Here is a 26560-nt window from a genome sequence, read left to right as displayed (position 1 = left end):
GTTTGACATCATGATGTCTGGTTATGAGATGCTCAAAAACCAATAACGATTGATGAAGTCCAACCTGTCAGTTTATCACAAGTTAATGTATGTCTTTAGAAGACTTGTAAAACAGGCAAAGTCATCCAGACTACATTTACAGTGCTTTCTTTGGCTTTTTTTAAACTTGACAGATGTGGCCACTATAAACTGTCAGAAAAGATCTCAATAAAGATTCATTAAAAATTCCATTTGGAACAACATGGCAGGGAGTAAATGATGCCAATTTTCATTTTTGAGAGAACTACTGCTTCAACATTCATTAGTTGTACATTAAGAAACTTTTGAAAATGAGTATTTTTGGCAAGACCTCAGCTTGAAAGTATTCTTAGATAAGAAACACGATCCAAAATAAAAAATGAGATCTCTACATCTCATCTTTAAAAGAATGTGCACTTACAGGCCCTGAACATAAATATAACAGATATGATTTTGAGCACTCACGTAACATGGAACAGAGTGTACAAGCAGAAAGACTTCACTTTAGAAAAAGCACACAGACTGTCAACTTCAACACGTATAAAATGAATTGTTATTAACTTTGGAACTTCAGCTGGCAATACGTCCATGATTTTGTCGTTACAATGACACTCGAGAGACAGCGATTTAGTGCTCCGCAGAGCCCTCAGCCTAACTCGCTCTCACAGACTGGAAAACCTACCAGAACTGCCAGGGAGGCCAGAAAAGCGTACGCTTATTATCTAAACAGATTAATGCATATTCCATTTGACCCAATGCAAGGTTTTCACTCGCTACGTTCCAGGAAAATAACTTTTGTGTTTAAAAGGAGAAAGAGCTGAGAACGCAGAAAGGATGAAGGGCAGCTCGTGGTTCCAATAGGTAACGTCTCGCCCATCAAGCCGGCTGAGGCTGACCGCTATCAATGGCATTTTCCTGCTGTCACATTCCATTCGCTTTTCTTTCTCTCCGCACCGCTCCGTCCTTCAGAAGGCTTTTCAATAGGATTACTGAATAATGCCGACCCCCCTCCCCGAAAACGGACCTGTACCCCCCTGAAACCCCTCACTCTCTCTGACTCTATCCAGCTTTCAGTTCATCAGTGGCTTCAGAAGGCTCTCTTCATTGGAGACGGGGAACAATGCCCTACTTCATCCTGTGGAATGTCATGCCCCCCCCTTCCCTCCCAGCCTCCCCAAATAATCCAGCCCCTCTCTCCCATGAAACTCTCTCTCCCGGCCGGCAAACGCTACTTAGTTAATCTGAACAAAATGAGAATTCCAAAGAAATGCTTCACCTCTCTTCCCGCGCTCACACACGCTCGCCCCGCAAAGTGCACCATTTGTTTTTTGCCTTTGTATCACCTTTCTCCTCTCGCTTAAAGCCTGCCGGCCCACAGCACAGATGCTCTGCGCATAATGAGCGAGACTTTGAAGTGTTAAGTGGCCATGAATCTGAAAGCGTCGTATGGTGTTCTCGTAAACCGTCTTTCACTACCCATGGGCGTCATCGACACAAACAAGACACCTCGGGTTTATAAACAAACAAAACGTACTGTGCTGCTGTCAAGTCCACTTCGAGCTAACACAAAGTCAGCTGAATGATAAGAGGTGCGTGTTCATGTGAGAGACGGACAGGGGAATGCGAGTGTATTCAAGGGCTTTTCTAAATGCCCCCATCCTGCTGTGTAACCACGGATACCGGAAACACCGCAGCCCTCGCATTTAGCTCCCCTCCCACGAGTGGCCCTCGGCCCCTGGCCCCACACAGGGAGAGAGATAGAAGGCACCCAGCTCCACGCTCCATTGACAGAGATTAAACCTTAAGGGCCACCGCACCCGCCTTCCTCCAGATCCAGAGGAATGCCAGAGCTGTCACAAGTTTAAAGTCAGGGGGGAGAAAAGAACGAGGAGGGAAACAGACGAGAAAGAGGTGAGGATGAGGAGGAGAATATTTTCCAGGTTTGCAAGTCAGTGTGCCATTACCAAAGAAAAAAAAATGTACATGAACCACATTTGTCAAAAAAAACCACTTCAAGGAAACGCATGTTGAATCACCGTCAAGCGGAATGAATTTCTGTAGTTCTTGGATGATTTTTGTGCATATGCATCAAGGCACAACTAGAGACAGTAATTATACACCAACTAAATGCAAGAAACTTAAACGTTTGCTAAACCGCATATGGGTCAATGGTATGATGCTTTTTTCAGAATCTCAAAAAAAAAAAAAAACATTAAAAAAAAAAAAAAAACATTAAAAATGCTATTCATACAATGATCAAAGATCACAGAGAAAATTGCAGTGAAGCAGTTTTGTATTAAAATATTTGTATTTGAAAAACTTTTGTCAGCTAAATTATGTGGTGTAATAGGGATGCACCGATATGAACATTTTGGCCAATACCAATAACGGATAATTCTTTATATTTGAAAGCTGATAACTGGCCAATAAATCTAAATCAAAATTTTATATAATTTTTGAGAGCCTGATTACAAAAACAAAAGTCTCACCATTAAAAGCCATGTCCCAAGCACACAATTACAATGTTTTCATTATAATATTATGTAGCCTATATGACAGACCTGCGCTGTACATTGCACTTCAATTCAATTCAATTCAATTCACATTTATTTGTATAGCGCTTTTCACAATACATATCGTTTCAAAGCAGCTTTACAGAGAATGCATGTCAACATTACAATTTGGAGAATGCAGTTAGCTAATAATGTAATAATTTAGGCAATTAATATACAATCACTGTTAGCAATTTAATTGAAGGTAGAAGCAAAGAGCTCCTGGAAAAATGAATTACATATTAACAATAATTAGGATATATAGAAATATATAGCACTTGACTGTATTTTCCTTTCTGAAGTGATTTCAATCATATTTCAAGCAATTCAAAACCATAATGAAGGACAGTGCACATCTGAAGTGTCTCAGCTGGAGGAAATAATCCATTATTTATCAGCTTTAATATATCAGCCAAATTTTCTTAAAAGACCAAAAACAATAACATTAAAAATGAACATTTATCGGCCGATTTCGTATATGGTGGCCGATATATCATGCATCAAAACTTGCAGAAACAAAACAGGAAAAAAAAAAAAAAAAAAAAACCCCCAAAAAACAGGAAATATCATAATAGAGGTCCTCTGAAGAACCTCATGACTGTGTCAAGGCCAGAAGGTCTCATAAAATATCAGATAATTTGACCTTTTTATGAGAGGGCAAGGTTAGTTAAGGTTGTAAAATGTCAAGAAAAAAGTCACGCCTCCAAAAGCGTAATGAAACTGATGAATTAACTAGCTTTAATTGACTAATTACTAGATTAGATTTGTAAAAAAAATAAATAAGTAAAAAAAAAAATGTAGATTTCACAGTGTATTGAAAATGTTATCACTTTTTATGTGGTTACACCATGACATTTTTTAAGAGTCATTAAATAAAAATTTTCATATAAGAAAATTATTATATGAAATATAATAATTTCATATAATAATAAAAAAAAAAGTACATTTCTGAAAACATGGCACATTTTTTTTAAAACTATATTTTTAAAAGATGTTTCCATTTCTTTATCGTGGACACTCTTATACGCTCTTGTCACCAACCCATTAACAGTTGTGCATAAAGCAAAGTAAGTCACTCAACATCCACCATCCCCCACGCCTCTTCCTCTGTACATACTTCCCCAACATAACTGCTGAGATTTTGGGACCCGGTGTTGTAAGCGTTACAGTTGGAGGGGCGTCACTCGGGCGTCCTGCTTCGTCATTAAAAGAGACTTTATGATACATGGGAGTCTGCCAACAAGCGGGCTGTGGACCTCCCTTCTGATTTTTCCATTAAAACGACCTTTCTGCATTGGTTTAGAAATGTGTGTGAAAGGTTACAGGAAGGTGCTTGCTGGGAGAACTACAGAACCATGTTACAATATCTATGAGGAGGAATGGAAAAGGGGAGTTTAGACTCACACTTCAACAAATGCCTCAGAATAGGTCCCAAAACTCTTGAGTGCCCAAACATGTTCCTCAGACATACAGAGGAGGGAAAATTCCAGACTTATTCACTGTCCCGCCCTCCACACTAGCTTATTCCTCTACTCATCCCCCCCTTTGATAACTCTTCTTTATCCCAGGCAGTAATTGTTCCCCATTTGTGCCAATTAGTTGCTCAGCTTCTTTCTCTCCTTGTGGGATTTTAACCCCCCCTGCAGAGGTGTCGAGGATGAGAATTTGGTAGGGGGTTAATCCTGAATCTTGCAGCACAGTCGCAACTCCGCCAAACAGGGTCACCTAGACCCAGACCGGACGCATGGGGAGGAACAAACACACCAAGCTCTAGAGGGAAAACTATTTCTGGAAGGGAACTTAATTGCCCGTGTCTCCATCCTCGAGGCTTTCAAAGCAGAGGCTGCTACCAATGGTTACCCCCCTCCAACCCATCCAAAATCACTTAAGTGTGTGTGCACTTAAATTCATTTCATCTTAATGACATCTAGCCGCTGTGTTGATAGCGAACATGTTCTACCACATTTCCTGCTGAACAAGTTGTGTGTAACCATTTAGTCTTCATTACCATCTCCAACTACTATAAATACATTCACCTCTGCATCCTGTAGGCCTGTCCAGCACAGAGGAACCGTCTGTTTGTGCGTAAACAAAAGTAAAATGCCTATCTTCCGTGGCAAAAACCTCTTTTAAACTCTCAAAGCATCTCATTTACACCTTAGACATTTCCATAGCGAAGAAAATACTTACGTTTCAATGAAAGAACACATTGAGAGTGTCTTTGTTTGCCAGCATAAAAGCTACTGGTATTTTAAGGCCGTTTAGCTCATTAAGTCACATGCCAGGGTCTAGTGCACATTTAACGCAGACTGGCGATTCAGAGCGTATTCCCACGGTAAAAGTTCAAAAGACCTGAGAACCTGGAGATGGAGGAGAAATGAAAGGCATAACAGACTTATGGCAGAGAAAAAAAGGGGGAGAACAGGGACAAAAGGCAGCAGAGAAAAAGAGCAGAGGAGGCGGGCGGGATCTGGCCACCGCCGCATTCCGACACGTCACATTCCTGCTCACATCTGGCTGCAATACACACAATTCCTGTTACCATTTACTCCCTGAAGTCTCACTTTCTTTTTACATTCACACAAACAGCCAATCTTGAGAGCCAGGTCACCTTTCACTTCCATCAATGTTCCCTGCAACCATCACCTCCGATTCCTCCGCAATAGGGATGATTAAAGATGTTACTTCACTACCAAGATGCTATGAATAAATGTAATGAATGTAAAAATTATTAAATGCCTAATAAACCAGTCTAATATGCCTAATAGTCATGTCTATTTTTTTATGTATAAGAAAACTTATACATAGCAAAAATAGATATGCTATTGAATGCTCTAATAATAATAATTTTAATAATTATCAATAGAACAACAATTATTATTATTAAATGCTGTTAAAAAAAGAAAGAAAAACTGCATTTTTATATTTATTTTTTAAAATACAAGAAAAAATGCAGTATTTTTCTTTTTTTGTTAAAGTTGTTTAAATAAAATCAGTAATATTATTAATTATTATTGATAGAACAACTATAAAAATTATTATTATTGTAATATATTAATTAATCCACATTTTTAACAATGCCACTTTTACTTTTAAAACACTTTTTTTTTTTAAATAAAATACAAAATTTTATTTAAAAGACTGTTTCTAAAACTAAAAAAAGTAGGATTGTTGATAATGTGGTTAAATTAATATATTACAATAATAATAATTATTGTACTTCAATTTGTTTTTGCAGTGGTGCCGGAATGAATAGAGAATCATGAAATTTCAGTGGTATTGCCATTGACTATTGAAATTTTTACTATTGTGACAACTCCAGCCTAAACAAACACTCACATTATGATGTTGATACACATTCAAGAGTATGCTTCAAACCATGAACATCATAACATACCCCAGCTCTCGCAGAACATGCCAGAAAACCGACTGTGTCGAGTCCATTAAAAACCGCTCGGATGCTCTGCCAGAGTAACAGAGCTTTGGTAAAGCTGGATGGCCACATGTGAGTTAACATGGGTCTCATTTAGAAATAGCTGTGGCTCAGAGAGGATGGGTGACGAATCACGTGTGAGTGGAGGGAGATGTGCCATCAGCACTTCATTTATCCTCCTTTAACTGTCCAGTCATTGATCATCAATCCAAACACCATCTCACCATTTCATCTCAGAGGCTTCAAACCGTTATAGTCTTGGCTCATTTCTAACTCTTTCAGGATGTTTTTCCTTAAAATCTATCCTTGATGAACTCAAGCTGGGCCAATCCGGATGTATGTGACCAGGTTTGTCTCACTTTTCCCCATTTGACACGCTTTTTATGACATTACGCCATGAAGGGAAGGGAACACATAAAACATACATTATAAATGAGGCGATAGAGTGTGTGTGAGTCTGTGAGATAGCCGGCAGAGCGTCTGCGGGGTTTTCCCCCTCCTGAATGAGTCAGCAGTGTCGATGCATGTTCCCATGCACCCCTCTGCCCTGCACTGGGGAAACCTGATCCCCCTCTCTTAGCCTGATATTCACTGCCACATGCACTGCAGAGAGGAAGCCAGGCCTCTACATGTGTGTGTGGTCTGTCTGAAAGGCTGAGAGTGTGTGTGTGTGTGTGGGGCAGATGACTGTGGGATGTTGAGGGACAGGTGGAGAAATGGACGTATAGACTGTGTGTCTGGCAGCCGGGGGTGTCTGTCAAACTAACTGTAGCAGTGTATGGAAGGGGATCAACAACTGATGAAGCAACATGAAGCTTTACTCACCTTCAAGCCATCCTAGGTGTATATGACTTTCTTCTTTCTGATTAACATAATTGGAGTTATATTAATAAATATCCTGATGCATCCAAGTTTTATAATGGCAGTGAACGGGAAACAAGTATGAAGCTCAAGAAAGTGCATCCATCCAACATAAACGTACTCCACACGGCTCCTGGGGGTTAATAAAGACCTTCTGAAGTGAAGCGATGTGTTTGTGTAAGAAAAATATTTATATTTAAGTAAATAAAGTAAAATATCTAGCTTCCGCCCGACTACTGTATTCTACGTAAAAAGAAAGTGTAAAACTTTTGCAAGTTCAAAACACTTACGCTACGTTCTACGCCTTCCGTATACAACTTACGGAAAAAATGTAAGTTGTATACGGAAGGTCAGTTACACATCCTCTAAGTTGAATACGGAAGGCGGTCTGGTGGAAGCTAGATACTTTACTTTATAACTTGTTAAATATGGAGATTTTTCTTGCACAAACGCATCGCTTCGCTTCAGAAGGCCTTTATTAACCCCCTGGAGCCATGTGGAGTGTGTTTTGCTTTGGATGGATGCACTTTCTTGAGCTTCATACTCGTCGTTTCCCATTTACTGCCGTTATAAAGCTTGGATGCATCAGGATATTTATTAATATAACTCCGATTGTGTTCATCAGAAAGAATAAAGTCATATACACCTAGGATGGCCTGAGGGTGAGTAAAGCTTGGGCTAATTTTCATTTTAAAGTGAACTAATCGTTTAAAACAAATAACAAAAAAAAAACATGAACTGATTGGTTAGATTTGCATGCGTGAATGTGTGTAAGAGCAGTACTGACGGTCAAAGTGACGGTGTCTCTGGGTGAAGGTGTTTTGTAGATTGGAGCTGAGCTGATGAACGGGTGCTTTCAGGTCTGTGCGGCTCTGCTGACTCAACTTCTCCTCCATCTCCAGAGTACAGCAGGAGAAACCTTGAGGACACACTTTCAGATGGTCCCCTGAAAAACAGACAGAGAGAGAAGAAATGTAAAGTTCTGCCATGACAAAAAGGCAACTAGAGAGACAAGAACATGAACCGGAAAAAGACATGCTGGAATAATAATTTTTAATTTATTTTTTTTTTTTTATACAAGTGACAGTGTAAGAGTTAACAGTATAACAAACTATTGTTTATATTTTACCTTCATATAATAATAATAATAATAATTTTTATTTTACTTTATTTGAATTTTTTATTTTATTTTATTTATTTATACAAACTTTGAGATGTAAACTAACTTTTCACTGCTATGATATGTAATTTGTAAATAAAAAAAAAACAGATTCATTTCTAATAGTGGTCTGTATAATGCTGTTTTACAATGCCAATAAAACTCCTGAATCTCAAATGATAGAGCAAGTCCTTTTATTTACTTATTCTTCATTGAATTAAATGTCTAGACGTTTGGCAACCCGAAATATGAAAACCTCATTTCTGATACAAATCAAACAAAGAACAGAACTGAAGGCAATGTGCATACAGTATAAAGTGAGCTGACAAGCCACAGGCATCCTGGATGAAAAGCAAAAACTGAATATTCAAGACCCAACGGACACAAGTTTCAGTAGTTCTGAGGGAACCCGGGCATTCTTCATGATTCACCCCATTAGAAAACAAGTCTGCACTGCGGCCGACAAGTGAACGGCACAGATGGACAGCGAGCGGCTGGATTACACAAGGCGTCACATTAACATGGGGAGTGTGAGCAGGGCGGACTGTGAAGTTGCAGCTGCAATAATGTTTTGTTTTTCTTTCTTTTTTTAATGCGGTTGTTGGAATTCAAGAGAACACAAGGGTCCTTTCAGCAGACTGGACTCCGACCGGTGGTTTGGCTACCCCTGCTGCTGTTCAGCAAGACTGGCCACTCTGGATTGCATACTGCACACCGATGAGAGACCCCTGCTCTCAGGCCATTCCTCAATGCGCATATACATTCATCTCCATGTTTTGAAGGCCAGCATGTTCCTGTGAGGGATGATCGAGGCACAATCTGAAAAGATTATAAAATTTAGTTGATTTTTTAGGGGAAAATCAACTAAATTTCTAAAAGCAGACATACCCCCAAGTTATAATGACTGCTATGCCTCTAGGGTTGACAAACTTGCTGCACGCTGCCCAGTGTCTGTAACGTGCGCAGTGCATTCAATATCTGTGACACGACTCGTATCGTAGCATCTGCTGAACACATCGGTGTGGGTGAAAAGCGAGGAGCTGTTGAGAGCTTACAAATAATCACCATCTCGCAAAATGTCCAAGAGGAATTGTCACCGACCACTGCCAGGGCTTGTTTTACACAGGCGGAGCAGGAAGGAGAGACACTGTGTATATCGGTGTTTACAATAAGACTGGTATTGACTGTGGTGTCAGTACCACCTTATTCAATTAATCCTGCATTAAAGCAGCTTTGCAATTATAAACAAAAGTTACGACTTTATACATATAAGGAGCCTCAAACAACTAGTCTACAAAGCTGAGAAAGAGCAGCACCTTCACCCTGCCGCGGCCCCAGGCCAGCTGTACCCCTCAACTCCACTGGGACCCCGTCCAAATCACTCACTCACTTTCACACACTTGGCATCAGGTACATACAAGACCTGTACATCATATCTCAGCCCAACAGACAGCTCTTTGTATATGGGCATTTGGAGAGAGAGAGAGAACCTAACCTGAAAAAGCAAAGCAAATATTCTAGTAAAAACACTGAAAAAGGAACCAAATTTAAAGGTCTTGCAAATTACTGAACAGGGAAAACAATTCTGAACCTTTGACCATTTCAACACAGCCCATTAACTAATCAAAACAATCAACGAAGGGAAAAGGGTGATTTTAGTAAAGATAATTGGAATATGTTTTACAAGAAAATACTATTTCAGTCCTTCTACTTTCTACAACAATTTCATGTTTAATTCAATGTGTTACTTGCAGTTTCTTTGTAATTATTTGTGAAATTTACTAGCAATTTCTGAGTGAAAATTATTTCAAATGAAATCCTACACCACCTTTTTCCAGTGTACAAATAAAAATACAGCATTCTTGAGGTTATACATACTATAAAACGTAAATGTCATTTCTGAGACATTGGCTGAGACATATCGGTCCACTCAAACAAACAATTTAGAAAGTGCCACAGTATTTACACTTTTTACTCAATAAGTTTATATAAATCAATACTTCTATCTTTTAAGAGGCCAAGTCAATATGCCTGCAAAAGCTAATCTGGGCAGAAATCCATCACACATGCATAAGGGAGGCTTCTGCGATTTCACGTTGCTTTAACGCAAGGCCAAACTTTTTGACAGAAATAAGATCCATTTCCATTCACATGTGATCCTTAGGAGTAAACCACCTGACTATAAATCTGAAAGAGGGATTTTGCTATTGCTGACTCCAATAAGTCACTTCCTGTTGCTGTTCTGGAGGCCCAGGAACATTCTGTTTTGCTGACGGATGAAGGGATGGAAATTGCCCTGTGGACAAAACCCAGATTAGTCCTGACACCCCCCGTTCCCCTCTCTCCTTCTTCCTAGGCTACGATGGCCCCAGACAGACTTCAGCCTCCATAACCCCACGCTGCTAGCCAGCAGGCTTAACCACCGGGGTTAAAGGTTAACAGCCACTCCTCTGAGAGAGGCCATGCACTGTGACCCTGCTAGGATTGACCAGCAGACCCACCACCCACACATATTACGCACACACACACTCAATCACAGGCTGAACCCACTGAGTCAGAAGTCATAAATTCTCCGGGGGATTATTTCAGGCCGCCCGTCACTATAAATCGCTCTGGCCACCACATCAACATGCCATTGCCAAAAGAAACAAAGTAATGGGCTTCCCTTGTCTGCCTAATAAGACTTCCACATGCCAGCACGAGTGTCATCATCACCATCGCATTTCAGGTGGATACGAGCCATGGAGAATCATCATTCCACTTCTTATTTGAAAAATATGTTTTTCCTAGCTACCATTTTCCTCAATAGAACAGATTGAAAGACATTCTATAAAAACCAAATAACATTTCTACAAAATAAACAAAAAAAAAAAAACAACACTGTGTAAATGCAGCTATATGCACTGTTAATGTTTGCCATTCAAAATATAACTGACAGCAATGATATCTTTGAATATTTGCATGCTTAACTGCAACTGGTCTTCTTTCATGCATTTATTTGCATGCTGAACTGTCTTTGACAAATGGCAGACACCATGAATTAAAACAAGGCTAAAAGGATGAAAGTACACTATTTAAAGAGCTGTAATATTTCTGATGCAACAAAGGAAAATCCTGGAAATTATGTTGTGAAGATTTCATCTAATATTTTATTTTATTGTTTTTATATTTTTAGTTCAATAACAACACTGTCCTACTCTCACTAAGGTCAACTGTCAAGAAAGATAATTCAGTATGCAAATAAATGCAAGAAAAACAACCAGTTGCAATTATGTAAATACTGCAATATTTTTGTAATATTTTGAATAGCTAACATGAACAATGTTAGTCAATGGAAGATTTTCACATTTTAATCTTGAAAATGTACACAAAACAAGAGGTTCAAGCTAAAGAATTTATTTTATTTATACTTTAGTTTTAAGGCGCAAAGAAAAAAAAAAAAAGAAAAAACCACGTTCACTCTCAGTGATGGGAGACATTCAAAATGGACGTGACAACATGATTCACACACTACTGTGAGAGTCGACTACAAAGCAACATGGCCAACATACCAACACCAGAGCCTTCTTTACACTAACACAAGCTGCAATTACCACAGAAGGAGGGGAACTACTATTTGACAAGAAGCTTTTTTCCCCCTGTTGTGCCATGGGGTTTAAAACATCCCGACCCAACGAAATCAGACGTGTTGTTTTGGCTAGTTTTCAGGAGAGATAACCACAACTTCCAGATAAAACATCAAACCTTTAGGGGGAAATGCTCCAAATGAGTATTGCTTGAAATGTTTGTGGAATGAGCATTTAATGAGTACACTCCCTCCCTTTGGCATAAGACGCTCGTGTATCGCTATTACCTTTGAGATGAGAGTAGATTGTTGAGATAAAAGGCAGAGTGAAATTAAGCGCAGGCATTTCAGACAGATAAAAGCTAAATATTTGATTTCTAAATCATAGCCTTTCTATTATATGGTTGTCTCCACCAAAATGTGCCTTTCATGTTCAGACATGTCCCTGCTCATGCACTCTCCTGCCTTCACACCATCTGCATGAAGACAGATCTCAGCCCTTCTCTCTCTGTGTGGCCTGAGGCTATCTTTGGACTGTCCATCCTTCATTTACAGACTCATGAATACAGGGTGGAGGAAGGAGCGTTTTCACAATGACTCCTGACAATCGTCCTTCTCTCTAATAGCTGTCTAACAGCCTGAATGGACACGGGACTTGATATCAACAAGACAGACATCATGCAACACCTCTGAAGCGTTTATAAAACACACAAAAGTGCTTTACAAGAACAAAAAGATCCAAAAAATATTAGATATTTTTAAAGACACTCTTGGTAATCACTAGGGCTGTGGGATATTGAATATATTTGCAATGATTTTGCTGACAATATAAAATTAAAGCAACATTGTGGATATCAAGATGCCCTTTTGTAAACTTAATGGTGAAAAAAAAAAAGTGCATAAGTCATTTCATTGACTGATGTAATGAAATGCTGTAATAATGATTCTTCTTTGTGTCAGAATCTACAAATAAAAATTCAAATGGCCCATTTCAATGTCGTTTCAACACTCAACAACTTGTTAGCATCAAACTCAATTTTTTACAGAAGTGCCTGAGAAAGATTTTCCATATTAAAGTAAAAATTGACGCTTATAGCTAAAGTATTTTACATTCCAGTATTTTACTAAACAAAATTAAATATTTTGAATTTACTTGGTTGAAATGATAATTCCTTTGAAGACAAAAAAAACCCAGATCATCAAATAGTCACCTTTAGCACTAAATCTTTATTTATTCAAGTCTAAATACTTTGGTTCACTCAACGAGTATGAAACCACCACAACTGGCGTCTTGTTCATGAGGAAACAGCTGGCGCTCTCTATTAATAGAGTTGTACAGAAGGTAAAGATACAACTCCTCAGGTTTTCATTGTGCGGTTCTCACCGCAACGGGAACGTATTCAAACAGGAAAACTGTAACAGGAACCCATTATTAGAGAGCAACTGCTCATATGGCGGTAATAAAGAGAGGAATTACTTTCTCTTTCTCTCCAAATCCAATCCAGCATCTCTCAAACACTGCCATGACAAGTTTACAACACTATTGCCAGCACAATGATGCCTTTCAGAGACTTGCAATAAATGTAGGATGGCTAAATGGAAATGACAGCAGAGCTGGCCAGTGCATACGATCACTAAACAAAATGGTGGATGATGTCAAGGGGGTCATTTTATGGCACTTGGAGTGAAGCACTGAGAAAAACAGGCCTTGGTAAGGAGGTACCTAACGCTTACATGTAGGCCATATTGTCCTGTAACCGTCATCAGATTTAATGTGACAAGCTTTTACTTGCCCACTGTCAGTCTATATGATTACCCCTTTCCCTTCTTAACATATTCTACAATTTTGCAGTATTTTATTTTTGCATTTTAGTGCACTTATAAAGTTAGTCAAGGTTTCTTTTTTCAGGGCATCAAAAGAGTCATATTTTAGTTTAATTACCAATTTTGCTTTCACTAACTCTTAAAATTACACATTAAGTTTTGTTATTGTACCTTTAAAGCTGAAGTGTATAATTATTTTTGGATGTTAAAAACTCAAATGTAGCCAAATGCTTCAATAAGTAAGATATTCATAGGCTGATTCCCTGGAACAGACTCCCTCAAACACTGTGGCATGATAAAAACTTTGCTATGTTTGTTGCTGTTTATGCCCCATTTATTTATTTAAAATTTACATTCAATACTGCTAAAGACATATCTTTTTCGTCAACACTTGACCCAGTAATATTAGCACTTTTTATTTATATTTTACTTTTCTTTTTTCTATTTTCTTTACTCTTTCTCCATCTATTTGCGTATATATTAAAAAAAAAAAAAAAAAAAAAAAACCTTGCTACGAGCACTTTACTGATGAAACTGTGACTTGACACGGCACTTACATACTGTTGTACTCATGTTGATTTGATTGCTTCTACTATTCTCATTTGTAAGTCGCTTTGGAGAAAAGCGTCTGCTAAATGACTAAATGCAAATGTAAATGCAATATAATTAATTATTAGATTTTCATCAATTCACAAACCCTTTCTGTTCCCTCATGAACCCCTATTTGGGAAACCCTGAATTGGAGCATTGCACAATGCATAAATGTGAGTGGTCATATGTTAATACACTTATATTCTGACATCATAAACATTCGCTTTCAGAACGACCCACTTTTTCCACTTAGTTTCCATAAATGAGTTTGATGAACCTTAGAGTTTGTCTACATAGGAGATTAAACTCTCATTTCAAAAGAGCAAAGAAAATCCTATTTTCCACCAACTCATGCGTGTTCTGTTGATGCTGCTAACGCGCTAATAGGCGTGATCACAGATGTAACGTGAAGGGGGCGATTCAAAAAGTTCTGAGACTGTGCTCAAGGACACATTCCTCAGGTCTAACACTATAAAAACATTAGCAAAAAAGCTCACTTCACAGGTCTGTTGACCTACAATTAGAGATATGTTTTTCTAATCCAGCCCCCCTTTCCATTCCTGATATATCCTCCTCCTGCTCTACGGAGAGCACCTACTATTCCCTGATCCTCTGAGGCCACATATGCAGGTTACGCTACTGATCCTGAGCTGAGCATTTTCCATAGTAGGTTGTTTACTTGCTCCATCTGGTTGATCCGTCCGCAGAGGTCACGTATCATACCATGTCTGGAATGAGCGCTGCTAATCCCTTTCGCTATTTAATCTGAAGACATGAGCGATATCCTCTGAGACACATCTCTCTGCAGCCCTGTGGGGCAGGTGTCATATTAATGAGGAACCGAGTTAACAAGCAGGATATCCCACGCCAACTGGCCCAACTGACACTCGCACAGGGCAGGAAACCCTCTTACAATACTGTACAGTCCAGCCAAGGGTTCATTCAGCAAACTACGGCCCTTGTGTCCGGTAAAGCCAAAATAAAGGAAGAAACACACAGAGTGATTAAACTAAACATGACACATGCCAGATCACCGTTTGCCAAAAATATTACATTTAAATTCATAATAGGACAACAGGTTTAGTCTAGAGAGACTTTTCCTCACCCTGAAATTGTTAATGGTTAATGACTTCACAAAGGTAATTGTGCATGCACGTGGCAAATATTCAACAAATGGTTAATGTGCAGTTGATGCAAAACGTGTCCATGAATTTTTTAGGTTCACATTTACATGTTTAAATGCATACTGTTAAATTTCACCCTATATATTTTCTAAATGCATTTTGTTGATTTTTTTAATGAATGACCATTCCATGGATGCGTTTCATGTTTTCACAATTTTTGACCTCGTAATTTTTAATTCCGGTAATGTATACCAGACTTTTTGTGGACATTTCGTCCACTTAAACTCTGCTCTTTCTTATAAAATCAACTGCAAGCTCTCATTCAGATCTGCCTCGATTTAATGGATAGAACAAAGTTGTGTCTTTTTTTTTTTTTTTTTATAATCTTATATTTTATAATCCGTTTAACTCAGACATGCTGACCTATAGGGCTGTCAAATTCAAATTTAAATTTAAAATATTCATAGAATATTACAAATCGTACCCAAACGGTTTACACAGAACACATTTTGCACTCGCATCTCGCCGCATGTTTAGAAAGCTGTATAAAATTAAAAGAAATTCGATTTTCAAAAATCATGTCTCGAGATTTAGTAAGGTTTTTTTCCCATTCCACTGCATTTCACGTTTTCAAAAGCAAAAGTACTCATTGTGATCGGTGCTTCGGCTCTTTGTATTAAACTATGCATAAATGCATGATGCTTTTTTCTTCACAATAGTTTATAAATCAAATATAATTTTATAAATTGTATAAAGTTTAAACAGTTTAATGTGGTGCATTATTATCTTGTGGCCTCAGGAGACAAACCAAAAGATTTTTTCCCCTTATTGAAATTATTCCATTTAAATTCAAATATTAGTAATATTCAAGTAAAAGATTTGAATTTAGTTTTTCAGCCATTTTAACAGCCCTACTGACCTACCAAAAGTATTTCATGTCAGCTACCCTAGTTTCAATAGAAACATCTTAGAGCAATAGTTACATTCAGCACTACATACATCTGGTTGTACTCTGAACCCACATAAATCACAACCAAAAGAGATTTAGACCCACAGAAATGTTTAAATCCAATTCTTGCTGAGCTCTTTATTCAAATCATATAAAATAAGCACTCAAGGTTCGCTTCGCAATGGTTCAGATATTAGGAATTTCAGCTGAGGAGATTTAGAGTTGAAGAGACATGGCAGTCTGCCACAAGGCCAAGAAAAGCATGTGTGCGAAATGATGCTTCCTTAAATTAATCAGGGATTAAAAATCGCTCACACAGCTGTCAAAACACCAAACCACCAACATTTTCTTTTCAGATGGCATGCGGGTTAATGAAGAAGAAATAAATGTGCAAAAAACAAAGCAATATGGTTGTTTTCATCAAAAGTCAAGGTCCCGATCGTATACTACCGAGCCGTTACACTTGACTCTTAATAACAGGCTTATGAGTCTAGACGGTTGTGTGATCATTAACCAGGGTAAGAGCACAGCAGTTAAACCATCTCCTGCTCTTCTGTATTGCACTGAGGCACAAAGCAACATGTAAAACACAAACCAGATGTAAAGTATGATGCTGGGCAGGGAGCCTTAATACCACGTAAATCCTCAAACTCTGAATCGGTGCGGTGAGACACACATATGTTAGATTGATGCCTGTGTGTGTGTGTGTGTGTGTGTGTGTGTGTGTGTGTGTGTGTGTGTGTGTGTGTGTGTGTGTACACACTTGAGTGATCACCCACAAGCTCTCATCCTTTTGTACCAGTCAATCTCTGATTGCTAAACCAGAGCAGGGCCTCTGGCCAATTAAAACTCCCCACTGGTAAGCATTCCAAAAGGCTGCCATCCATGAACATTTACCCAGAAGTCCTTGGGGAGATTCCACAACATCGCTACAGTCTCTCACTCCATGTCTGTCTCCCTCTCCCTTCCCAGCGTGCCGTCTCCGGCTTTGTCTCCGCTCACAAAAGCTCCCTGCCTACACCACTTCCCAGGTCACCTCATTGTGAATCATTTAACTTGGACTGCCTCTTTCAGAGACACATTAAAAGTCAGGACACTGCATGTTTGGAGTTTAACAGAGGAATCGACGGATCTCTGTTGTTCATTACTTTCATGAAAGCTGGAGTGTGAAGCTTCTCATTCAAACTACATGGAAGTCAGTTAATGACAGAGCAGGGTCAGATCTCATGGACATGCACAACATGGCGGTGAATCAAGTAGTGCTTTATCAAACCTAACAATAGATAATATTATCCATAATTATTTGTGCTTAAAAAGACATCCAACATCTACAGACTTTTCAGAGTCTTTCAGACTTTCTTATCCTAAAATCATCACCATTTACCATCGATTTAAAAAAAAAAAAAAAAAAAAGTCTTGCAGGCTCAAAGATAAACCAACTGAGGTTCTATGACCATTTGACTACAATTTATTGGCTTAAATATATTGACCCAATATATTGATTAAAAAAAAAAAAAAGGAGCATTTTTGTTTAAAAACAGGCAAAACAGTATAGATTTATAATATAGGCCATCATATTGTTTGCGCACCATAATTCAGTACTGGTAAAATGTTCTATATCGGTGCATTTCCAGGGAAATATCAAAGAATATAGTTGATTCATCCACTTACAGAGCTGAGTAAGTGGTGAAGAAGTGGACACAGCGACTCCACGAAATGGAGCAAAGTTCAGTTGGAAGCAATTACACACCCCCATCCAATACCTCCAGCCAGAAATACAATAAAAGACAAATTACAATGAGCCGGCGTGTAAGCAGAGACACTGACAGCCTGGAATGCACCGTTTATTTACCCATGAGGAAAAAGAGGGCAAAAGGTACAAACCAGGAAGAGCCAGGAAGAGTCGAGGAGGAGGAGGGGGTTTAAAAAGATGAGAAAATAACACATGAAAGCTGATGACACAGCTCACTCTGATGCTACAATGAAGGAATCCTCAATCCCTCTCCAAAAATGAACATCTGTGCGCATGTTTGCATGAAGACACACACAGATGGATGACAGTCGAGAGTTTAGTAGGGGGTGGGAAGATCCAACGTGAGAAACTGCAGGCATGGCTGAGCAGTGACAATACATACATCACCTAAAATAATCAGTCAAACGGTAATAAACAACCTGGGGGAACCACAGAAAACTTACTTTTCCTCTGAAACATCAACTATGACAAACCAAAGCTCTGCCGAGTTATGCTAAGAGGTAAACACGTACGCAAAATACTGCCTCCCCAAACACATCTTCTTTCCTTGTAGTTCTTCATTACAAAATGGAATTCAAACCAAAAGTATGCCTTGAGCACACATGTATATCATAACATGTATAAAAATAGTTACCAGAAGGACATTTCCCACACAACTCAACTATATCTCTTTCTATCTGAGTCTCCTACAGAACAGAACTGAGCTCTTTAACTTCAAACAGCCATAGAAGATCCACACAAACAACCTGAGGTTCAAAAGGGGGTATTTCTAGGTCAAAGCATGTCTTGTTTGGAAATTTGCAAGCCCACCATAAGCCGCATATGACTGAAACCACAAACACGCTCACTGTACGGCTCTCCAAGTCTAGATCCCCTTTATTTTTACACTCGTATTCTTCCTGACTCTCAAAATCCGCTTTTTAAAAACAAAACATTTCCTTAACCTTCAGCATATGAAAGGTTTTAACGCAGGAGCGCTATATTTTATCCCCCTCGGTACAGCAAGTCAGCGGAAGCCCAAGCCATTCTTTGACACTGTTTATAATCGACATCTAAGAGTGGCTGAAACCCACCAGATGTCGAAACTGACGGACAAGCATCGAGGTAATGTGTGAGCCGTGTGTTATAAAGAGAGAAGAGGGGATGGGGAAAGAGAAAAAGAGGGGCCCATGGGCAGGATGAGGTCAGGCCAAAGATCATATTTCCAAGTCCTCAAAGCTACAACACTGCAACAATGATTCTGATATACCTGTTGGGCTTAGGAAACTGGATAGCCGTGAAGTTGGTAGGAAGAGCGGCAGCAATAAGCGATTGTAGAGGGAGTAAACCTACACCGGGATAAACTTACTATGCTTTTGACTGACATCTCGCCCATCTAGGATAATATATATGGACAGGTATGTCAATAAATCAACCAATAAGAGGATCTTCTGCGCTCAAAGACTGAAAGGAGATCAAATGTGGCCATTTTGGGTTTTCAGGCCGGGTGTCCATTTTGTTTTTCAGTGAAATCATAGCTACGACTTTGCCCAATCCAAACACATTCATCCAGGGTCTGCATGAGTTACTTGTGGCAAACTGAACAGTCATATTAGACTAGAAAAAAAGAAAAAAAAAAAGTCACTTAAATGTCAGAGCCAGGAGTGGGACTGGAGCCGAGGCATTTGGTTTTGATGACCATTTTAAGAGTTCCCATCACCTCGTCAGTTAAATTGACGGAGGTCTGTGAGGGAGCTCTACAGCCGCCTCCACCCGTCTGCACGAACACACACCACCTCAATCCTCCAATCTCTCCAAAGGCTTTTTTACATGTGTATGAGGTGCAGAATTAGGTAATCGAACGGATTGTATACAAGCGGGGCTGAAACGAGTCCTGGTCTGAGGCTCATCAGGGGGAGTCTTGATGTTGGCCGTGGGAGTAATTAGCAGGGATTACAGGAAATCTGGAACATTCCCAGAGTTGAGGGCTTCTGCCCAAATGAGCCCAGATGAGCCCCTGGCCTACATTTCTCAGCTCTCAAAACAGCCACAAATGATTGTGAGAGGCAGGAGAAAAACCACAGACATAATATAGTCATGATTATCATTATTACTTTACATTAGGGTTGTTATGATGCAATCATATCACATTTCGGTAACACTTTACAATGAGGTTCAATTTGTTAACATCAGTTAATGCATTAGGTCCACTGTTAGTTATACTTTTACAGCTTTTGTTATTTCTACATACTCTAATACATTTTTAACATTAAGTTGCATAAATTCACATTAGTTAATAAATTGTAAATGAATACGAAATGCTCATAAAATAACAAATGCTGTAAAAATGGTTATAGTTCTCTAGCCTAGTGATAATGATTTGAACTTTATTCTAGTGTTATCGACTCATATTGTTAACACTAGATAGACTCATATTCATATTGTGTTGTGTCAAGACATTTGGGGTCGGTAAGTTTTTAATGTTTTTGAAAGAAGTGTAATATGCTCCCCAAAGCTGCTTTTTTATATAAAAATGCAGTAAAACAGTAATATTACTGCAACTGAAAATAGCTGTTTTCTATTTCAATGTAAGGTATTCCTGTGATCAAAGCTGAATTTTCAGCATCATTACTCCAGTCTTCAGTGTCACATGATCCTTCAGAAATCATTTTAATAGGCTGATTTGCTGCTCAAGAAACATTTCTTATTATTATCAATGTTGAAAACAGTTGTGTTGCTTAATTTGTGTGTAAACCATATTTTACATATTTTTCAGGATTCTTTAATGGATAGAAAGTAAAAAAAAAAAAAAAAATGTGTTAAGATTATAAATGTCTGTACTGCCACTTTGATCAAATTTATGCTAATGCAACCGAGCTGAATAAAAGTAATAATTTCTTTAAAAAAATAAAATAAAATAAAATAAATAAATCTTCCAAATCATAGACTTTTGAACAGTAGTCTACAAATTGTGATTGGCGCCATTAAGTCATTGAATTTACATGCATACCATACATTTGCACAACATTGTGTTAAACCTCCTGCATATCTCATTTGGTTGATTTTATGCAGCTTTTGGAGGTGTAAAGAATTTATGATGTGAAGAACCTTGAGTGAAGGTCTCTGCACTGCTCACAGCTGGAGTAACAACACCAACCTGACTGAAAAAAAAAAAGAAAAAAAAAAAAAAGACACCAACTCTCAAATAACACACACAGGGAGCTTTTACAGAGGAATGAGGGCAAGGGAATGTCCCAGTGGAGACCTGGATCCAAAGCTCCAGTCTCTGCTTGCATACTCCACCACATAGCAGCCATGCTAATGCCTGATAACAAAGCCACGGGAGGAAGGGTTTGAGCAAACAGCAGCCATCGCTGTAGCAGTCTGTTTTTGTATTAAAATCATCTGGAAAGCTTCCCACACACAGAGCAGATAGGGAGGTGAAAAGAGTGGGACAAATGAAAAGAACGGGGGGATAACACTTGGACAAGACTATGTAGAAATCCAGGATGGATGAAACAGCACAGAAAAAGAGAGAGAGAGAGAGAGAGAGAGAGAGAGAGAGAGAGAGAGAGAGAGAGAGAGAGAGAGAGAGAGAGAGAGAAGGAAAAAAGTAGTGTAGAAAAGCTGCTTCGGCACAAACACTGCCTACAAAGCTGTCCCTATCCAGCGGGATGCGAGGGAACAGGAACAGACCCACCGGCCAAGTTTGGGGGCCCAGGGAGTGTCGATTTAACAGCATGCAAATGGGAAGTGTTAACAAGGAACTTCAGTGGCAGCCTGTATCTGCCTTCAAGTGTGGAAAGCCACAAACACAGGGCCAGATTTTACACGGCACCCATCCGACATCACTCTGTACTGTGCCAGATTTACTCAGGGAAAACCACAAACTACACTAACAATGTCACAAGAGACACAGGTCTTGGGCTGAGGAAGTGTGAGGCTTTTTTCTTCATGTCTCTGCACATCTGCCTCATTCAGAGAGCACAGATGACTCAGGGTGAGTCAGAGCTCACGAATCCCGCCCCAAGCCACGTTTCGGAGCGTTCCTCACATTCCCTGTGAGCGGGTCACACGCTCTCGCTCAATCATATGTGGTGGCAGCTCCTCTTAGTAACATGTTAAGTTGCCACTCTTCTTCTGTCAGTCAAAACTCCCTTCTCTTTCATTCAACATTCAGTCAATCCTCTGTTGAAGATGCTCCAGCTGAGTCTTTGTTGCCGCTCCTGGATCTGAGGACCCAGTGAGGAGGTCTTGGTGGTCCCCTGTGGAATGCGCCAAGGAGGGGGCAGACTCGGGGTAAAAGGGGTGCCCCATTGTTCCCACACCCTGCACTTACCCCCCACCAGGCCGTCGCTTTGGGGGGGTTGCAGGGGGCATTAAGAGGAAACCAAGTAAGAGCTAAAAAAAAAATAAACTTTCTCCTTATATCTTCATAGATTTCACTTACGCAGACCATGGTAAGTCATAAATAATGAACATTTTGAACAGAACATGGATTTAACCCAGAATCAAGACCCAAGTACCACATCTACATCAGGAATCAGCTGGTCCTACCCGAACTCATAGAAAAAAAAAACTATTTTACGAGGTGGCAATTTCGTATCAATTTGTACTATGCAATTCATATGGAAACGTATGATTTTTAGGGAAAAAAACGTAAGCATGAAGGTTCACGGCTAAATATAACTGTGGTGCGTAAACGTATCATACAAGAATGTACAAGGGTAATTGACGAATTATGTTTTTTTAACAGTTTAAAAAACCTAAGAGACATAATTAATTTTTAAGTTTTATTAAGTGTTGACAATGAGATTATGAGGTTTTTATAATCAATTAACACTGCTTTTGTCATTTTTTACAAGATGGACAAAATTGGTCACCAAAAAAGTCATACGGTTTAACCAAAATTTCGGTTTTACTGAATGACACTTTTGGTTATACCGAATGACAATATTTATAAAAAAAAAAAAAAAAAAAAAAAAAAAACAATGCTAACAGGCTGATATCTATCTAGCTAGTTAGTTAGCTTTTTATCTAGCTAGCAAAAAGAATAATCAAACATTTTATATTTAGTACAAGTTTTTAAAATATTACATTTTCTATGTTTTATAATGGTTGTACCGAATGACCTGATGTTTCGGGACATGTGTCAGAGCAAGTGAAAACAAATTTTTAAAATAGTTAAGAGAGTTAGTTACTTTGCTTCACGACCATGTGGTCCTTTGCAGGTGTCTGAATGATGTCACATCCTGTCACATGATACTGACCACGACTTGAAAATGGTCCCTTTATATTGGTTACTCCGAATGACATCAATGAAATTCATTTTTCTGGACATTCTTTCTCATAACAAAGCAACGAATATATACATTTATTACATTTTAAAATATTTTAATCACAAATGAAATGGCTGTATTGGCCTTTAGACGGTTAAACCGAATGACCTATTGACACTTCAAAATCTTTAAAATACCTTTATATGTAGCAAAATATAATTAAAACTTTTTGGATTTGATAAAATAAATCTAGATGTACAACCTTATATACTTTGGATGTCATATCTTTTTTTACCCTTTGGACAAAAAATTGACCCATCACGTCACTGACCCATAAATTAATATGAATTAGCCACCAATTCACCAAAATGTAAAATAGTTACGAATTACCGTGAGAGTGTTCTGGCCAGGTTGCATTGCACTACTACTTCTCCTCCTGCTTGTTCATTACTAACCGCTGCTCGGTTCGCATTCACAAGACCACTTCCTCCTGATATCCAAACTCAATTACAGGCAGTTATCCACTGGGCTCAGGTCACCGAAAGCACAGCACACAGATTATCTCTGATTTAGTCTCTCCCACAGTAGGAAAAACACTGCATTGCAAACCCATTTGACAAACTACAGACAATTCAATATTTAACAAAGGATAGTTGACATTTCAAACAGCAAAAACAGTGTTTTTCAAAAACAGTGCTTGTCACTTGTCATCTACCTTGAAGTAGAAGGACATTAATGTGCAAAATCACTGTAAACTAATTATTCACAAAATACTGAAGTGTTTTTACTTTATTATTACATTAACCTCTAATTTAATGAGCGACATCTGCCCTGATAATAGTACACACAGCTGACAACAGTGACAACTAATGTGATTTGTTCTTTAATTATCGCACTTGCGCAATTTTCCTCTGATTTGCTGGAACAGTTTTTGTGTTTGGGGGGGCTCTCATCTGACACGGTGGCAGACAAAGGTCTCATTAACTCGGCATAAATTAACTTTCTAACTGGCATGATCAACTTGTGATACTCAACCCATCTGACTGTCAGTGGAGGAAACAGCAAGTTTGCATTTTACCCAATTAAACAGCTAAATTCAATCGACTTTATATCCTTAATCTGTAATGAACTGACTGCATACAGATGAATTCCCATTCATTAATATGCAACGTTCAAATGAGGAACAAACCTGCTGTTCTGCATGTTTAGAGAATGAAAAGCCGGACAGCAAATGAGCTCATATCTTATCTCTATATCTAATCACCATCTCTTTGGGGGGGATAATGGATTTAGATATTGTACAAAACACAAGAGTTAAGAGTTCTGCAATCTCATCGGTAGCTGATAAGGATGCTCCGATAAGGATTTTTGCAGCTGATACCGACTAGAGATTTCCTGTCATCATGATCGACCGATACATATCCTGACCATTCAAGCTTTATATACGTGATACGTAAGCTCTCTGTTGGCTGTCACTTTTAACCCCTAACTCCCTGAAGGCATTTAATATACTTATATTCTATGGCGCACGGTAAATCATGACCTGTCAATTTGAGCGATCAATCCAATCCAAACGTGCTCCACCTGTAAAACATCCGGTATGGTCCCACCATACCGGAGATCCTGTTTCCGTTGGTTGAACTTTCAAATGACGTTGGAAAACACTGCCTCATGATTGCAACGCGATCGGATCCCACAAGTCCTATAGCTTTAGCAACGCAGCATGTCATGTCACTCCGTGAGGATTTTCTCAAGATCTACGCATCATGTTATGTTGTGTGTGGGCTCGTTTGAATCGAGACAACCGGCTCTAAATAAAAATGTGATTTATTATGGTTTACAAATGTTTCACAAAGTTACAAAGCAGAACAGGGCGCAGAAGCCTCATCTGTATACCGTTTACATGCCCATCGGCAGTTTTACCTCATCAAATTGTGATTATTTTGTGAGATTGGCCAGAATTACTGACTATCGATCAATTCATAGAATGTGATCGATTGGAGCTAGTAGCTGAAAACATGATCAAATTAGCTTAAGCATTTAATGAAAAACACAAGGGACAGGAAAAAGGGTAGAACCTCTTTCAGATTCAGATGACATGACACAATATGTCAATTATTTTGCAAGGCAAGGCAAGGAATAATTATTTTGAAAGGCAATGCAAGGCAAGCAATAATAATAAAAAAGACTGCAAAAATAAATCATGATGCATCTAAGCTACAGGCCAAAGATTAAGTGTGTCCAATTCAGATCTGATCTGTACAATATCAAGAGGCCAGTGAGGTGAAGTCATCGCCTCTCAGAGTCTCATAATGTACTGAAGTAATTAAGAGTAGGATGAATCTTTCAGGAGAAAGGGGAGGAAACATGTCTGATCTTTGCCATTGTCCATACCTGAGGCATGACATAAGAGCAAACTGCCAACCATAAAGCAAAGCAGATTTTTCCAGAGCAGGGAAAAGCATTCTGCTGGATCTCTATGAGGAGCTGTTGACAAGTCGAGATACCAATCTGCTCAGTATCAGTATCTGGTCAGCCGCCTGCCACTGGGCGGTAGGCACTTGACACGCGTGTTTTACGACATCTAGGCCAATCAAACTATCATAATCAGTGAGGTTAGCTTTTTATAATACAGCCAGGCAGTGCTTTCGGTTTAGCTGAGGATTGGAGGACACAGGCGGTTTAGTCCTCAGCAGGGATTTATGTACTTCAGGGCTTAAAGAACTATGAAGTTTCCTAAGGTGCAATAATCCACAGTCCTCTCAAACTGAGAGGATCTAGAGAGGCACTCTGACCATGAAGAAAGATCTCACCTCTGCTTAACCAACAGCTCCCTGCTTTCAAAATCTCCTTACAAAACGCATGCTTGTCAAGCAGAGAAACACACAGAAACTTTGTAACACCAATTTCACACCACAACCTTACAACTGCTTAGCTGAATTGGTAGCATGAAGCGCACTTATTTGCTAGGTGTCCTAAACATAAAACCATAAAACTTCTGCTATACTTACACTTCTACGTTGCCTTTAAAAACGTACTTAGCTTTTAAAATATATTATACTACGAGACTGTTGAATGCTCGAATCTGATTGGTTGATCAACGTTCTAAGGTGTGCAATTATTTTCAGGGAAACGCCCGGCTAAAGTAGTTCTAGCAGATCTTGACTGCATTACAGTTCCATATCACTTCGACAAATGTTTTCAGTTATTTCACAATGACACCGACCAAGCAAATAAATATAGAAAACAACAGGATGAAAACGAAATTAGTGTCATGGTTTTTCCCAGAAAATACGTTTTATTGTGCCCTGAAAGCGCATACTCTCTCATGCTCTCTCGCTCTTTCAAACGTACACGCGTACTGTATCGTACAGACACGCACCCGCACAGAAACATTTGGTCAGCGCTGCTCTGATGATTCACCAGTGAGGCTATATCTGTGCGATTCTTGAGGTAGATAAACTTAGTTTAGT

At 38.9% G+C, this 26560-nt stretch overlaps 1 protein-coding gene across 1 annotated transcript in view; it reads right to left on the bottom strand.

Annotated features, from left to right (window-relative positions):
• gpc4 (glypican 4) overlaps positions 1–26560 on the bottom strand; it is a 39480-nt gene that overhangs the window by 8259 nt on the left and 4661 nt on the right. The window contains exon 2 of the mRNA XM_051860030.1: positions 7652–7810. Coding sequence (XP_051715990.1) covers positions 7652–7810 — 159 coding nt within the window. The remainder of the gene's footprint in view (positions 1–7651; positions 7811–26560) is intronic.

Source organism: Ctenopharyngodon idella, chromosome 14 (assembly GCF_019924925.1).
Source record: "Ctenopharyngodon idella isolate HZGC_01 chromosome 14, HZGC01, whole genome shotgun sequence".
In the NCBI taxonomy this organism is placed as follows: domain Eukaryota; kingdom Metazoa; phylum Chordata; class Actinopteri; order Cypriniformes; family Xenocyprididae; genus Ctenopharyngodon; species Ctenopharyngodon idella.
Note: the sequence above shows the minus strand (reverse complement) of the source record. Positions and strands in the feature narration are given on the sequence as shown.